This window comes from Malaclemys terrapin, chromosome 22 (assembly GCF_027887155.1).
Source record: "Malaclemys terrapin pileata isolate rMalTer1 chromosome 22, rMalTer1.hap1, whole genome shotgun sequence".
NCBI lineage: Eukaryota > Metazoa > Chordata > Testudines > Emydidae > Malaclemys > Malaclemys terrapin.
In genome coordinates, this window is record NC_071526.1 from 9478999 (window position 1) to 9495856 (window position 16858).

The window sequence follows — 16858 nt, forward strand, 5'->3', positions numbered from 1 at the left end:
AAGATGAAAGAGTGTATCTTGTTACCAGTCCCCTGATCCATCCTTTCCCCATGTGTAATTGTAATATCTGAGAATCCAAGATGATACTTCTGGATGATCTGAATAATCTAAATGTTACCTGCATGTCTGAAGCTAGCAGCTCTATGCAGCAGTCACTAGTAACCTTGGGTCCTTGCCAAAATTAGTCAACCTTAAAAGCAAAAGTCAAGAGCTCAAGTGAATGTTTCACTGCTTCTAATCCACCTATTTCCCCTGCAGCTGCAACAAAGAGCTTCCATTATTTAAGTAGCGGATCTCGTTTTTGATGGACCTCTACATACCAAGAACCTGAAACTTACTGTTGAGCTTTATTTTCGGCAGATAGTGTCAGTAGTTCTATATTCTGAGACTTAAACTTCTGTGACAATGGTTTTAATTGTACTATATTGACTTTCTTCTGTCACTACTATTCTAAAATTTTATTTAAATATAAGTTCTGTGTGTTTGCTTAGACAAAGACCAATAAACTCTCATCCAGATGACCATTTTTGTTTAAAACTTGTTTTTCAGTTAAAACGAATGAAAACATGAGAGTTCTTCTCTAAAAAGTGGCTGTGTAGAAAGGCCAGCTTTTCACTCAACAGATTTTCCTGTTTGTATTGGGTCATATCGGCTTGCTTTAGTTCACTTCCGCACATTTCGATTCCTATTAACCATGTAGTGCCGACCCAGCTATGGGAGAGTGAGCGGGATTCGTTTCTGGCTTGTTCATAGTCATCAGAACTGATAACTAAATCCCAAATTAAGATCCAAATTCTGACTCACACCTGTGCAGTCCCCTTGAAAGCAATGAGTGGTGGTGTGGTGATGCATGAGCCAGAAAAAAGAACAGCTTGGCTTTCAGATTCCATGGTGGGTTTGCAGGGCTGGCAGCTTTTAAAAAAGAAAAACTCACTTGTAAACTGAGCAAACTAGATAGGGAGTCCTTGAGGGACATTCAGCACAATGCTACTTCTGGACCCACTTTTCTGTTAGAACTGCATTTAAGTTTCTAGGAGCAGATCAACAATTTTAGGGTCTCCAAGGCGTATCCTTACCCCATGTTTTCCTAGACCTACTCCTTCAGCTCTGCCTCTCTTTCATAATGCTACAGGATCCCCCTTATCAACATCCAGATTTGGTGATTGAGGTGGGCCCCAGTGTTTACTGATGTTCATACATCTTCAGGGCAGTTACCTGATTGGGCAAACCTTCAAATGAGTGTGGATCCAGCTTCAGGGAAGTTTTTTGTGTGATGGCAGGCAAAGGGGAGGACTGGACTGACTGGAATGTTTTTTTCCTATGCATGTGGATTTTAACCACACATCCTCTGACTTGTGGGGAGAATAGACCCCTGTGAAAGAAAGTAGTCCGGAACTGCCTTCCACTGCTGACTCTTGTTCAGCTGCTGGCAGGCTTGGAAGCTAATGACAGATGAGCATCTGACATGTTTTTGGGACTGAATACTTGTTACAGCTGGCGGAGTGGAATAGTTTGTGGCATCACATGGCAGTTTGCTCTATAATTTCACTCTCCATTGCTCAGATGCAGTACTGATTGCTAGGTAGGTCTCCTCTCTTAGGGTAGCATGTAACAGCAGCATCTCTGATTACTGCATGCCACTTCTCTGTGGCCACATTGTGCACTTGGATATTGGCATGAGTTCTCAGCAGAACCTTCTGCTGACTTTTCTGTTTTTTTCCCCCGTTCTCCCTGTGTGTCTGGCTGCTTTGTCCTCTTTCCCTCCCACCACCCTTTTGAGATTATGCAAAAGCCAGTTTCTCTGGCCATTACAGCTTGATGGGGGAGCAGTTACTGCTGAGAGAAGCTTGAAATTTAAAGCAGAGTTGTCATAGACACTAGAATAAATGGTCAGTCTGCATTGGCAGGCCACTAAGTCCCATTTCATACTGATGGGAAATTCATTTCTGATTATCTCTTTCCTCTCTCATTCGCAAACCTGCTAGTGTGTCTAATACTCCCAAAGGCTGCTCTTTGAGGAGCTTAGCTGGAGGCCAGTTCCTCTTTGCTTTACTCTTTGTGTTTGGGAGGATTATTTGTAGCAATCAATGCTGCAGAAACTTTAATTTGATTGCTGGGGAAGGGTTATCAGTGACCTGAACGCACTTGAAAATTCAGATACCAAAAAATGTGCTATGTCCACCTCAGGTGCTGTTTCACCAGACATTGTGGCAGATATTACTTCTGATGCTAAAATTTACTCACAGACTGTTTCTAACATAAGTCACTTCTTGCACTAACTGTAGAGAATTATATTGGTAATTCCCTTTAATGCACTGCTAGTCATTCAAATATCCGTGAGAAAATAGCTCCCAAAATCTTGTAAGCAAAGTTGGTGATGTATGTGACCTTTGTTTTTAGAGTCTCTTCTTTCTCCTCACCATCATGATGACCATGGTATCTGAGCACTTTACAAGAAAAGAAAACAAATCATTGGTTGCCATTTGGTGGTGGTTTTCTTCCCCACCCCAGCTCCACAATAGGGAAGCTTTTGGTCTTGATTTCAGTGATTCCTTCTCGTTGACAGAATTCATGTAGGAAAGCAGATAGTCTTTGTCAAGTATTAAGAAGCAACACAGTCACATCCCAGGATTAACTATCTCCCTTATTATTCATAGCAGTTGTTCCAACTCGTGGGGTTTGCTGTTCCAGCCATGTTTTTCAGAATGGTGAATATGGGTGCAGCTCTGTCCAAAAGGCTCGTAGACTGGCAAGAGCTGTTTCAAATAAACCAATTCTACTTGAATTCAATCCAGAACTCTGTGATTCCTGTAGGATCCACTGTAGCAGAGCCCAGTTTGCCGGATTTGAGTACCCATAGTCAACTAATCCAATATACTTGTAATATTCAACTGACCAGAAGCCTTAGTAGTGGGATGTTCACCACAAGTTAAACTTTGTTCCATGTGGTGGATAAGCAGAGACCAGCATTAGGAGTTGCATTTCTCCATTTACAGTCTTCTGTCCTATTAATTAGTTAATTTACCATATCTTTTTCTAGTATCCTTGATGCAAGTTTTGGGTTGAATAATTTTGTGCTAAAGAGATAAACAGATTCAAGAAGAAGTCCTGATTGCTTAGGGTTTAGAGTTCTAGATAGTCCTGTCTCCATGAGCAACAGGAAGGCACCTCTCCAGCTGTGGAGAAACGGGAAGCTGTTAAGACCAGAGGGTGTGGTGCAAGATAGCAAGGGGAGGTAGAATGAGGGATAATATGGAGCAAGTGCATAGTGAGTTTTAAAAATGGGAGGGTGCTGCTGGGTAGAAGACTGCTAGGAATCTAGGAGCGGTGGTATGAGCTTCCCGAAATGAAAGAATCTGTTTCAGCATTCAGCAGATTTTTAGGAAGCACTTGGATGATGGAATTGTAGAAGAAGAGATGAGCACTCAGAAAAGCATAAATAGAGATGTCAGCAAGGAGTAAGAAAACGACAACTTCTGGCAATGTTTGATTGGAAGTGATAGAACTTACAGCTATGGGAGAGGCAGGAGGAGAGAAGACTGGCCATTGGACAGTTCAGCCTGCAGTCTCCTCAGAGTTTGGGGTGAGGAGGAGAGACTTCTATTGTTAACTTGGAAACACGCTTTCAGAATTACCCCAGTCATGTGTCCTCTTCCAGGGCTTGGGAAAAAATACAGTTGTCAAGTGGGAAGTTCTCATGAAAGGGACTAAGTCACCAATTTCTAAAGAATCTCAGGTTTCATTTGAAAAAGTTGTTAATTGTGGTTGTGAAGATAACCCTTCAACTGACAGTGTTGTCTGCCTGAGTCTGCAGAGCAATATCTCCAGTGCTTCTGCTTACAGCTTTCCCAACCAGGCAGCAGTGTGAAACTGCCAAGTCATGCTGTTGCTTGGGTCAGCAATGAGTAGCCGCTTGGGCACTGGCCTTTTGGTCCTTGACCTGGGTGGTGCTGTCCTTCTGTGTGGTTGTCTTTCCCTATCCAGTATTCTGTAACAGTCTCTGACTTGAAAGTGTTTCCTCTCTGTGGAGGTGACAGGCCACCCTTTGGGTGCTTAGCCACACCCCATGTCACAACAGGAAGTGTGTGGGTGCTTTAGATCCATAAAGTATTCTTGTGGTGTTGTACAGTACTGAATATACTGAAAACTGCAGCATTTAAACATAGCCAAGTGTAAACTTTCAATAACAAATCCATATGACTGCTCTCCAAGGATGCTATCACATCTCCGCTTCACAACTCATTTGATTTGATTTGAGAGGAAATATCTAAATCCATATATCACACACAGCTTGAAACATGTATCTGACACCTACTAGCCTGATGACTAGTGGTACTAGCCAGGTTGGAAAATAGTTCTGTCATGTTCCTACAACTTAAAAGAATAAAGTAGTTGTATACTGTCCTTTGTGTCCTGTATTTATTTGTAGCATATTGTGAATCAGCTCTCTTTAATTTTTTAAGAATAAAACTTACTAGCAGGCTCCTACTTTTACTAGACCTTTTCCTTCCTGGCTTCACTGAGCAGGGCCGGCTCCAGGCCCCAGCTTAACAAGCAGGTGCTTGGGGTGGCCAAGGGAGAGGGGCGGCACCTCCGGCAATTCGGGGGCGGCAGGTCCCTCACTCCCTCTAGGAGCGAAGGACCTGCTGTCGAACTGCCGCCGCCGATCGCGGCTTTTTTTTGCTTGGCGCGGCAGAAATGCTGGAGCCGGCCCTGTCACTGACTACTTTTCTTTTTTCTCCTAGATCATGGTGCATTTGTCCTTGTGTTGTCGATGTATGGCTACACTGCTCTGCACTTTGAACTACGGGCGCATGAAGAGCAGTGCGCACCAAAGTGCTGCGCTATAACTCTCCTGTGTGGAGCTGTGGGGAGTTAAAGAGGACTACATTAAGCAAACTAGGCACCTTTTAGTTCGCATCCACACGGGGATGTTAGAGCGTCACTTCGGTGCGTGCTGCTGTTCACACTTGCCTTGTCTGAACTGCCCTAATGTCTAGTTTCCTTTCTTCCTTTCTCAGCATTGTTTTCTATCTCCTTCCCCATATCTTTTCTCTCTCTGCTTATACGTCCCCCCAAATCTCTCTTTCAAATTCAGGACACTGTTCTTTGTGTCTAATCAGCTGCATGATTCTCTTCTTCCCATCCACTTATTCATAGGAATTTTACAAGATCTGTAATAAGTGGAGGGATAAACCTCCTACCCAGAGACTGATCTTACAAGATGAGGGGGGCCTTGGTGTCCAAATGCAGTGTCCTGTGGCGAAGCTACCCCACCCCAACAGCTGCTGGGAAAAGGGAGAGGGCTCAGCCGTTACTAAAAGCTACTCTCACTGGATCCTGCTCAGAAGCCCCAGATATCATGTCTGGCTAGTAATTGTCTGACACAGCTGAAGCCCTGAATCCTCTGTCCCTGCTGAAAGGGAGAAGGAGAATTCTTCTTCAACTGCCCCCCTCCCCAGAACCGTCCAGCTACTGCAAGGGCAGTTGGGTGGCTCTCCGCCGCATCCCCTGTGCCCTGACCCTTGAGCGCCCCAACATGACACCCGGGGCCTCTGAGGGGGGTCCAGTGACAGCAGCCTTGTAGTAATGCTGCACTCTTTCCCTTTTCCCAACCCCCCAGCATAGATGGACTGCATGAGTGTAAACAGTGACTTTTGCCAGACATTTGCTGTTTGCCTTCGTTTCAAACAAAGCGGTGTAAACAACACCATGTAGACAAGTCCTTGTTTCCTGGGGGGTGTAGCCAATATAGTTCTAAGCCAGTGGTTCCTAAGGCTAGGTCTACACTACCCGCCTGAATCAGCGGGTAGAAATCGACGGGACGCGACAATCGATCCCCGAATCGACGCTCTTACTCCACCAGCGGAGGTGGGAGTAAGCGCCGTCGACGGGAAGCCGCAGAGGTCGATTTTGCCGCCGTCCCTACAGCGGGGTAAGTCGGCTGTGATACGTCGAATTGCGTAGCTGAATTTGCGTATCTTAAATCGACACACCCCCCCATAGTGAAGTCCTGCCCTAAGAGGAGTGTGCCCCCCCCCACATTAGATTGGCAGGAGTGTGCCCCCTCCCGCTCCCATGTCCCTCCTTGTCATAACTAGGGTCCTACCAAATTCAAGATCCATTTTGGTCAATTTCACAGTCAGAGGATTTTTAAAATAATACATTTCATGATTTCAGCTATTTTTTTGTGGGGGAAGGAGGGTTCATTTTCTTTCCTGTCCTCTTTGGTCTCTTTCTCAGTATCTTTCCTGTGTTTTTAATTTTTTCTTGCTCTCTCTCCTCCAATGGCTTCCCCACTCCCCAGAAGGTTACTCCCTGCTCTAGGTCGGTGGGATGCCCACAGATAGCTCTGAGGGGCCAAGCAACATGTGCTCGTATGAGTCAGTGCCAGAGAAACAGGAAAAGCCTGAGCAAGTTAGCTACTACCTAAGCTTACATATGTGAGCTGCGGGTGTGGCTGTTGTTATGGGGTGCTACCAGGGGAAGCAGGGAAACGCTGACTTAGCTAAAGCTCGAAAACCTAACATGACAAAAGAATTTAGAAGGGTTTGACTTTAGTCCACAAAATGCAGGGAATTTAGAATTAATGGTGGAAGTCCTTCCTTAGCTCACTCTGTCCTTAGCTATCTGATGGCCTTTACGCCAGTGGTTCTCAAAGCCGGTCCACCACTTGTTCAGGGAAAGCCCCTGGCGGGCCGGGACGGTTTGTTTACCTGCCACGTCCGCAGGTTCGGCCAATCGTGGCTCCCACTGTCCGTGGTTTGCTGCTCCAGGCCAAAGAGGGCTGCAGAAAGGGCGGCCAGCACATCTCTCGGCCTGCGCCGCTTCCCACAGCCACCATTGGCCTGGAGCGATGAACCACGGCCAGTGGGAGCCGCGATTGGCCGAACCTGCAGAAGCGGCAGGTAAACAAACTGACCCGGCCCACCAGGGGCTTTCCCTGAACAAGCGGCGGACGGCTTTGAGAACCACTGCTTTACGCTACCCAGTCACAGTGAGGTCCAAGAAGGAGGGATTTCAGCCCTGTTAGATTTTCCTGCTTTTCTTGGTTTTTAGGTTTGGCTCATCAACATCGCTTTAATTAGGTTTTTTGGTCTTTTGGAACCTTCTGTTTCACAGTCACAAGTGAACTAAATGACAAGTTTATAATGGAGTTTGGTGGGACTGTAACATAGCATCTTTATACCTGGCATATCCTGCAGTGCTCCAGACCTTGAACTCCTCTGCATTAACCGGTCAAATTTGGAAATTCAGAATCTGGTTCGTGAGGTAATTGGTGAGAGAATACCCACTCCTTCTTTTTAACATCCTGGTAGAAAAGCATCCAGGAAGGACTCCTGGACCTCAAAGATAAGCTGCCAGCTGCCACAGACTATCAAAGGGTGGCTCAGAGTCAAGTGCAAACAGCTGGGTTTTTTTTGTTTTTTTTAATGGTTCTTGGTTTGTTGCTGTGGGTGACAGGAAGCCATGTTCCCCAAGCTGTTAGCTTCCTGTTTTATTTTTACACCCATCCTGAGCAGATCAGCATGTCCATCACAAGGGGAGGCATCTGTTTCTATAGCACTGTTTCTCATCCGACCCAATATTAATCAAGAAGTTGGGCTATATTTGCTGTGGTGTTCGAAATTTTGGAGATGTTTCTAACTGCTTGTGCTGTGCTCCATTATTCAGGAGTTGAAGTTTTGTTTCTCTTTTGCAGGTAGGAGGTATAAGAATTAATCGGTTGCTTCAACAGTTAGGCATGTTGACAGTGGAGATTTTGCTGTTATAAAGTACTGGGCAGGCAACAGAAACACATGCCACCATTTTCTGAAGGATAACTTTCAGAAGCTTTTGTGTTCTGCAAATTTTAGAAGAACTGGAAGTTGGGGTTGGAAGTTCCATCTCGCAGTGTGTAGTAAAATCAGTTTTGATGTCTTTCAGCATTGAGCTCTACCACCCCCCCCATCCTTATAAAGCTACCAATGTGATAAACTACTAACTCTAAAACAATGGGTCTGTAGAAACTAGACCACGTGGGAATTTCCCACAAGGGAAGGGCACAGCCTGCAGGATGAAAAACAGTCACCAGAAAGTTTCCTGGTCAGCTGCAAGCCCTTCCTGTTGTCTCTTGTGAGCCTTCTCTGTCTGTGCTGTTGGTGAGGAGGGCTGGAGTGTACATGTCAGCGTATCTAGCATAACAGAAGTGCTAACTTCTGTTAACGTTCTTGGTTAGAAAATGGACATGTTAAAATGCTCCTATGGAAAGGTTCACAGTAGCTGTCGTTAGATGTTCTGCAATATTTGGTGAAGGAATGAGACTGTTCAGTGCAGCTGCATCAATGGGAAGGGTGGTGCAGGAACAGCAGTAATGTAAACAGTCCCTTGCTTGCTCAGCTAAGATGGGTAGTTTTCCTTTGCTGCCTGTACGCCTGAGCCATCAGGTCGTCTTCTCCACTGCAAGCTGTAGAACAGTAGGATCTTTATTTTCGAAGAACCAGTTTTAGAAGGGTGAGGAGGGAAAAAGATGCCTTATACATAAAGCTGTTTCAGAGCAGGAAAATGAACATGGTGGCTCTGGTGTGCCTGGAATTTGTGGGTGAGTAATCCTTTCCTGTTTCTTTTTTGGGTTGTTTTTCATCTTTCAGAACACTGCCTGAAGCGGGTCCACCATGCCGTTAGTAACGAGGAACATTGAGCCAAGGCACCTGTGCCGTCAGACGTTGCCTAGCGTTAGGAGTGAGCTGGAATGCATGACCAACATCACCCTGGCAAATGTCATTCGACAGCTGGGCAGCCTGAGTGAGTACCACTGCGAGCCTGCATGCTGCCCTCAGGAGTCGTTAGTGCTCTTTATTTAGCTCCCTTTCTGTTCTTGTATTCCTATTTCTCCCCCATCTGCCTTCCCTGGGTGATGCTAAAATATTTCCCAAAGAAATCTCTAATGCTCATTTCCTGTCCTTCTCCCACCTCCTCCTCAACAAAAAGAAAATTGGAGAGGAGGAGAATGGAAGAGCTGCAGCAAAATTGGAGATGGAAGGATGAAGCATAATTCAGGGCTGTAAAATGGGAGGCTCTGAGTGGCCAGTACCTTGTCGGAGAAAGCACCTGTAATTGCACGCGCTGTTAATTGTAGCTCAACTGTGTTTAAATCTACAATTGATCATTTTTAATGAAAGATAATCAAAATGTGCACACAGATTCTGGCCTGTTTGCCTGCGCTACATTTATTGCATTGCAAGCCTGAAAGTCCCCAATTCAGGCTAAGAATTGCCTCTGGGATATTGGAGTTTGCAGACCACATGTTGGTACAGCGGCACAAATGGTTACCGCTGGTGGTTCGGCTCTCCAGTGAGTTGGCAGACAGCCTTATGAGGGGCAAAGTGAAAACATGGGCCCAAGCTTTATAACAGAAATAAATGGTAAGAATTGCTGTGCCTGTACCAGCTTCTTTTTTTCTCCATTTAAAACCTTCTGGATTCAAATTAATCCCCCTTTGCGCAATATTTGCTTCATTGGCCTTGAAATGAGACCTGCAAATGCTTTGAGAAACGGATTCATACTTATAGGTCCTAGAGTGAAATTAAACAATGCATCTCTGTTTCCTTCACAAGATAGACCCTTTCTCTTGTGCGGTGTGAACACTGGTGAGAGGATTCCAGGCACAGTAGTGAAAGCACATTGCTGTCACGAAAACCCCTGTGCTGCCTCCCAGTTCTCATCTGATACCAAAAGGCCTTGCATTAAGTCTGTTGCTAAAAATATCAGTGTGCAGTCATGGATAAGACCAGTCTACCCATCCATTGTCAATTGCCCCTCACTGTTCCATAGTTAGATGTGATTCCTGAGATGGTCACATAGCATAAGGGTTCTCTTAAAATCCATCCTGTGTGCATGAAATGAGGACGGCAAAGCTCTTTAAATCCCGAATACAGCGAGTAAACTGATCCAGATCCAAAAGGCGTGCTGTGGGTTAGTGTGACAGAGCACCAGCGATATCCCTCAGGCTTAGACCTTCTTTGTGCATTTCACTATATTCAAAGCACCTCTGCTTATCCCTCAGAACAGAGAGTGGAGTGCTGGAAGCCAAATCCCAGCCTGGTTGCTTTATCAGGAGGGTACCAAGGGAGCCTCGCTCTGGGGTGTGGGGTGGACCAATCACAGACACAACCAGGAGTGCTGTTGGGGAAGCTCATGTGAGACAGACTGTTCGTATTGACACTCATGCGCATCACTGTGCATTTGAGGGTAATGGGGAGGGAGGGAAATAAAATTGAGCATCTTCTCCTGTCTGCATCCCCAGGGTTGAAGACAGAATTGTAAGTGCTGTGGTCTTTGGGCTAATTACTGAGGAATGTTGAGACCCAAATGACCAAGCTCCTCTCCTAGTTGTCTGTGCGTTATTTTGAAAATGGGAATATGCCATTTCTTCATGTGCTGAATACTGTAGTAATCCGAAGAGAGTTCAGTAAGTGACAGCAGACCTGTCAAGTGAATAATCAGCCATGCCTAGTACACCACAACCTCTTTACAAAGACACAAACATAAAACTTGTGCAGCATTCATATTCCAGTGAGTTTGCCCTTTGTTACTATGACAGCCGGTAGCACTTTGGAGAGGCAGTCTGTGCATTTCTGTTAATTCTGTGGAATCAGAGAAGCTAGAAATGGGAAAGGCCTATTAAATCAGTCTGTCTTCCTGCCAGTGCATGATAAAGATAATTTTGATTGTAATTTTTGCTCTTGAAGTAAAATCAATCAAGCAGCTAAATCCCTGAAAACTAATCTCTGCCCCCATCCAAAAATGTGCATGAAATCCAAAGCATATGCTGGGTCCTCTACAGTAACGGTGTGTTGACAGTTATGCAATTAGAGGAATAAATATACACCCAAGCACAGAGACCAGTGCACATAACCGTGTTTGTATATTTAGAGTGTATGGCTCAACAACTGTTCCGTTTTTCCCAACATCTGTAGTCTTTTCCTTGTGAAATGCAGAAATGGGTTCCAGATCTCATTAAAAGGGAAACACATAACAACCTTGTTGTATGAGGTTATTGCTGTGAGGTCTGTCAAATTACATTACAGATGAACCTTCCCCCTCCTTTCATTGTGGCATCCTTTGTAAAATGTGTGAGTTGCTCTTATGGTGAGGTAGAACAGGGAGGATGCTTCATGAAAGCTGGTTACAATGAGATCTGTCTGACAGCTGTGTCTGAGGGAATGAATATCTTCTTATGAGTTAACACAGGGAAGCTGATAAGACGTGTCAGCAGGGCAAAGGTAGTGTCCCTGTATTAAAACCCCATATACCAAAGGAGGCAGAGGGAGACTGTGTGCAACCTGCATAGAAAACATAGCCACGGGGCTAGGTTCTAGGACTCAGACACAGAGGTTTAGCACCTGGTATAAAATGACTGCAGGGATAAGGGCTTGAGCTTGGAATTGCTTCAAAGTGCAGACTCTTTACTCATGTTCGTAGATGTCATGGAGACAGCTGCCCTTGAATGATAGCCTAACTTAGATGTATTTTTTTCCCCTCCTTCCTTCTGGAATCAGCTGTTGGAAATGCAGTTTCCATTTTACCCATATGACTTGTGCTAAAAGCCAAGATTTTCAAAAAAAAAGGGCTCTAAAGTGACATCTTTATTTAGGCTCCTGACTGACTGACTGGGATTTTTCAAAATTCCCAGCACTTGGCAGCCCCCACTGACTTCAAGGGGAGCTATTGGCTACTTGGTGCTCTTGAAAATCAGGCCATTTATTAGAAGCTTAACTTCGGGTTTCTGTTTTTGACAGTCTTGGCCATAAATGTTTAGATAGGCAGGATTCTGCACAAGACAGGGCGAGGGCAGATTCTGGTGGAGGAATAGTTAGGCGACTGGTATGGTGAGACTGCTGCCTCTTATGGCCAGTATTGTCTCATTGTTTCCTTGTACTCCCCACCTGTCTGAATCCACTGAGATTGCAAGTTCTTTGGGGCAGGACAATCGTTTTATGTTTTTACTGTGCCCGGCACAATGATCCATGGGTGGAGGCTTATCGGTGCTACCGCAGGGCAAAGAATTAATAGTAACATCATTTGTCTTGGTTGTTCACTGAGCAGTCTGAGGTTTTACAGAGGGATCATCACATTTAAGAAACTCCAGAGAAAGTAGCAATCACTATTTATTTATATTTTTGATCTAGATAATCTTGAAAGCATCAGTCTTTCAGGTGCTGCTCTATCTGAAAGAACTCGCGAGTCAGTACCCTTATCTATGAATGTCTATGACCCTTATGGCTTTAGGGTCAAGACTTGAATATACCATATAGTTCTAGAATACAATGAACTCTAAAATAGGTGCCAGTTACCCTTGAGGAGGCCTTACTGCAAGGCAGTGATTTATAATTTGGGAGCCTTTTGAGGTGCCATACAGCAATACAATCTAGTTATGTTTGGTTGTTAATAAACAGAACATCATGTAACCCTAAAGGGACTGCAAGCCAATCAGATGCAGACTAATCCAGCATGCTGTCAAGTCGGCTGGTGTCGACCCGTGTTTATTACTTTATTCAAGACTTAAGAAGTATGCTTCAATTGTGTTTCATTGTGGTTTAAAGATCCCTTAGAAGGGTGTCATTTAGCTGGAGTGGTGCATTGACTCGCCCTCTATGCTAATATCTTGGGTGGTATCAACACTTGATACCAAACTTGAAAATAACAAATCTCGCTTTGGTAAAGGCTAGTAAATAGCTTGCTGATGCCAATGTGGAAGAAGCAGCAGAGGGGGTGTGTGGGGAGGGAGATCAGGAGAACTCAAGTATTCAGGGCTGGGGGTGGAAAGAATAATAGAGCTCAAAGAGTAATACAGCCCCTTGAATATTCCAGGTAAATTTGCAGAGGACATTTTTGGAGAGCTGTTTACTCAGGCCAACACCTTTGCCTTTCGGGTGAGCTCTCTAGTCGAGAGGGTCGACCGCTTGCAAGTCAAGGTCACTCAGCTGGATCCCAAAGAGGAAGAAGGTAATGGAGCGGAGCACAGTAGTTGCAGACCAAGCAGGCTAAAGATCCCCATCAAACCAGCAGAGCTCATGGCCTTGAAATGAGTTTGAAGCTGTGTGCGCTAGAGACTCATGTGTTTCCCCTTTCACTAACAGGGACTCTTTCCCCTACTGCCTTGAAAAACACTTTGCTAGTGACATGTGGAGTGGTTCCAAACCAGTCTGTTTCTGCTGGAGTTGATCACTAGCCAGGCTCCATGTCCAGTGGCTGGCTATTCAGTGAATAGATTGGCAGCATGATTTTCACGCTGTGTTTACACTGAAATTTGAAACCACCTTAGCACCTTTCTTGCGAGCCATATTGAAACGGTTTCAGATCTCACTGTAGACAGGGTTGGAGTTTCTTTACACTTCTCAAGAGTATTGTGGGGGGGAAAAAGGAACCGAACCACAGAAAGTGCTGAGCGTGCTGAGAACTGTAACTGAAATCAAATGTGGCCACTTGGCCTTGTGTATCAATCACCTGGGTCGAACCGTCCTTCACTTTCTCTTTCCCTCGCTTTCCTCCTTCTTAGTGTCCCTACAAGGCATTAATACAAGGAAGGCCTTCAAAAGCTCCACCACTCAGGACCAGAAGCTCTTTGACAGAGACTCTCTCCCGGTGCCTGTCCTTGAAACATACGGCATCTGCAATACTCCACCACCTCTCAACATTCTCTCCCCTTACAGGTAATGCTGCAGCATCCCTTTAGCTCCTTTTTTCCCTTGTTGGGAACGTCTCCTCCACAGTTAGCTAAGAAAGGTCCTCACCCAAGGCCAGGGTCACAAACCACTTAATCAAGAAGCACTAGTCCCTAAGGGAAATGGAGTAACCTAACTAGAGTCCCTCGGGCATTCTCTGTTCTTTAGATGGATTATTTGTAGTTTTGCTTCTGGGGATGCACAAATGAAGGTAGCTGAAAAATTACATAGTTATGTTATTGCTTTTATGATGGTGCCTTAGGGAGACAAGTCTTGAATGGCACTGCATAACATTGCTAGGTGTTTTGTATATGATGTATTTTCTCATGCTTCTCTGTGTGATCTCAGGGCCACTTTCCAAGAGCCTTCTTGGAAACTACAGGACATAAATTTGCATGTGGCATTGACCCAAATGGGTGCAGCAGACTCCTTTAGATTTTGAGCATTATCTGGTCTATTCCTGGTGTCAGGTGACTAACTCGGCTTAGATCCTGGCTGTTTAACCAGCATAAAGCCCTTCTCCTTAACGGTCTAGCCATGTTATGTCATCTTGTAGATCAGTGATATTTGGACTGAGGCTCGAGAGCCGCAATTGGTTCTTCAATTTGTTTCCTACGGCTTTTTCCAGCACATGATATTGGTTAATAATTAAATCTCACAGTGTTTCAATCAGGATGTTTTTACTATGTTGTTAACCAACTGTAGTTGATAAAATAATAATACTTGGTCAGTCATTTTGCTGTGAGAATATTCTATATAAAAACAACTAACTATTTCCTCCTCATACTGTTTAAATATGAATATATAGCACTATAGTAAATGAAACTATGAATTCACACAACTGTGGCTCTTTTGGGTAGCTCCTGAACCACTGAGGTCTGAGTGTCACTGCTGAAGATAGTTGTAGCTCAGGGGGTCGGAGTACGAATATTTTTTAGCCCACATCCGTAAATGTCTTTTGAACAGGTGAAAAGTAATTACAGATAGCTGGAGGCAGCTGTCTTCTGTGAGATGCCGCTGAACTGCAAAGTAGGAGGGTGTGCATGTGAATGCACGCTCCTGAGTTTCAAGGATGCTGCTGGTCTGACTTGGGGTTCCTGAAGTGGAGAATATTTTTCTGAAAAGACGGGTGGGTGGGTGGGGAGGGAAGGAACTTGCCGAAAAGTCCCAGTACATAATTGTGTAATATGTCTTGGAGGAAGTAGCAGGAGCCCGATCTGGTGGGTGGGGGTGGGCAGGATGGAGATTATCACTGAAAAGAACTCTGTTCAGCATTTGGAGGTGCGTGCACTCAGGCCTGTATCCATTGACGTTACTGTGGAGCAGCCCATCTGGAAAAGACAGATGGGGAGAGGAAGGATAGGAAGGGGCATGTGTAGAGAGAGGGTGTGTTTCACAAAGGGGTGTGGGGACAGACATCTGCAGCTGTCTCTGTAATTGTTAGAGTGGCTGCTCAGTGGAGTTCTTGCACCGTACTTAAGGTACAGAAATCAAAACTATAGATCACCAAACCAGAGGAGAATCGTGGTGCGAGGCCTTGCAGGAGGAGTGGTCAGAGTTCCCCGGAGCCATGGCTCATCAGGCTGATGCGGTTAGGGCACATCAGTGTCATAGCCAGTGGTACACAAGGGAGTGATGTGGCCAGCATCACATCTGACTGCCCTAACCCAAGGCATCAGGTACCCTTTTGCAGCTGGGTGAACTGGAGGTGGCCTTTGAGCGTGAGATCAAGTGAAAGACAAACCCGCAACCTTCAGAATTGTAATCAAGCGCTTTAACTATGCAGCCACGGCTGAGAAGCGGTGATGACTTCAAATTAGGTGAGGTGTGGTGGTGGTTTTGAATGAGAGGGTGGAGTGGGTTGCTCCTCAAGGGCAGAGAGGCCTCTATTTGAAGGGGACGGAGAAAGAGTACAAAATGTTTGGCCTCTTGTTTCAGATCTATAGAAATTGACACCTGGTGGGTGTCTGAAATCTTTGGGCATCAGACAAGCACCTGACTGGCTCCTTGTGTGTGTTTCTATTCCAGGGATGATGGCAAAGAGGCACTCAAATTCTACACAGACCCTTCATACTTCTTTGACCTTTGGAAAGAGAAAATGCTCCAGGACACCAAGGATATCATGAAAGAAAAGCGGAAGCACAGGGTGAGGGGATGGGGTATCGCTGCTGCATTCTAGCAAAGAAATAGTAGATAAGACAAGGTAGGAGGAAAAGACAGAGACTCATAGGAGACAGTTTCTCTTCAAAATCCAAGTTATCACTTTCACTTGGGTTCTTTAGAGGGGATATGGTCCAGTTTAAAATGATACTTTTAAAAAAAATTCCTTGTTGCCTGTTACTATTATCCTTGCTGATTAAGATGGAGAGATTTTAAAAATCTGTTCTTCTGAATTTCACACAGTTTGAATGGTGACACTAGTTCATTTTGTAGCTTTGTGCCATCTGTTTCCTGGCGTTCGATGCATTAGCACAGTAAGTGCTGTCTTTTGGGTGTCAAGGGCAACCTTAGACCCTCTTCAGTACTCTTGCAGTATCTCGCAGGCATCTCTGCTCAGTAGTCAAGCACCCTGTTTATTACCTTTGGTACGCTTTGATGTAACCGGAATATCATCACCAGTCCCTTTGAAGGAAACAAGGGATTAAGTTTAAAAATCCAGTTACACTTTAACGTATGGAAATGTTTAAGCCATGTAAAACTACAAAAACAAAAAAACCCCACCACCACACTGGCCCAATTGCTGCACTTGAGTGTCCTTTTAACATTAGTGAATTACAAGGCAAATTGCATTATAAAAGGATTCATTTACTATACCTGCAAGGTTTAGTTTGGGGAAATCTGACTTACATTTTAAGTGATTGTAACATCAGATCTCAAAGTAGATCATGACCTTCCAGTCGGAGTATAAGAGAGAGTTTTGGCCTATTGGAATCCTTGGAATGGGGTTGGTTTTAGCCCAGTTTGTTGTGGGCAGGTTTCCGCCTAACAAAAACCCTACTTACCAGTTGCTATTAACTGGCTTCCTTTTGGAAGCCTCAACATAAAGACCAAAGACGCAAGAGAGGCTTGTCGACATTGTAAGTTGCTGTGCAGCAAGCCAGGGTGGGACTCTTGCTGCGCAGTAACGTCCCATGTTGATATTGTGGCACTCC

General features: G+C 44.9%; 1 protein-coding gene across 2 annotated transcripts in view; it reads left to right on the forward strand.

Moving 5' to 3' along the window:
• WASF2 (WASP family member 2) overlaps positions 1–16858 on the forward strand; it is a 39311-nt gene that overhangs the window by 11283 nt on the left and 11170 nt on the right. Inside the window, exons 1-5 of one of the 2 annotated variants that reach the window (XM_054011588.1) lie at positions 8236–8493; positions 8631–8784; positions 12853–12987; positions 13541–13694; positions 15735–15852. In XM_054011588.1, the coding sequence (XP_053867563.1) occupies positions 8655–8784; positions 12853–12987; positions 13541–13694; positions 15735–15852 (537 nt within the window). In that variant the 5' untranslated portion in view covers positions 8236–8493; positions 8631–8654. Of the gene's footprint in view, positions 1–8235; positions 8494–8630; positions 8785–12852; positions 12988–13540; positions 13695–15734; positions 15853–16858 lie in introns of those variants that run through there. The other variant, XM_054011587.1, reaches the window with a different exon arrangement.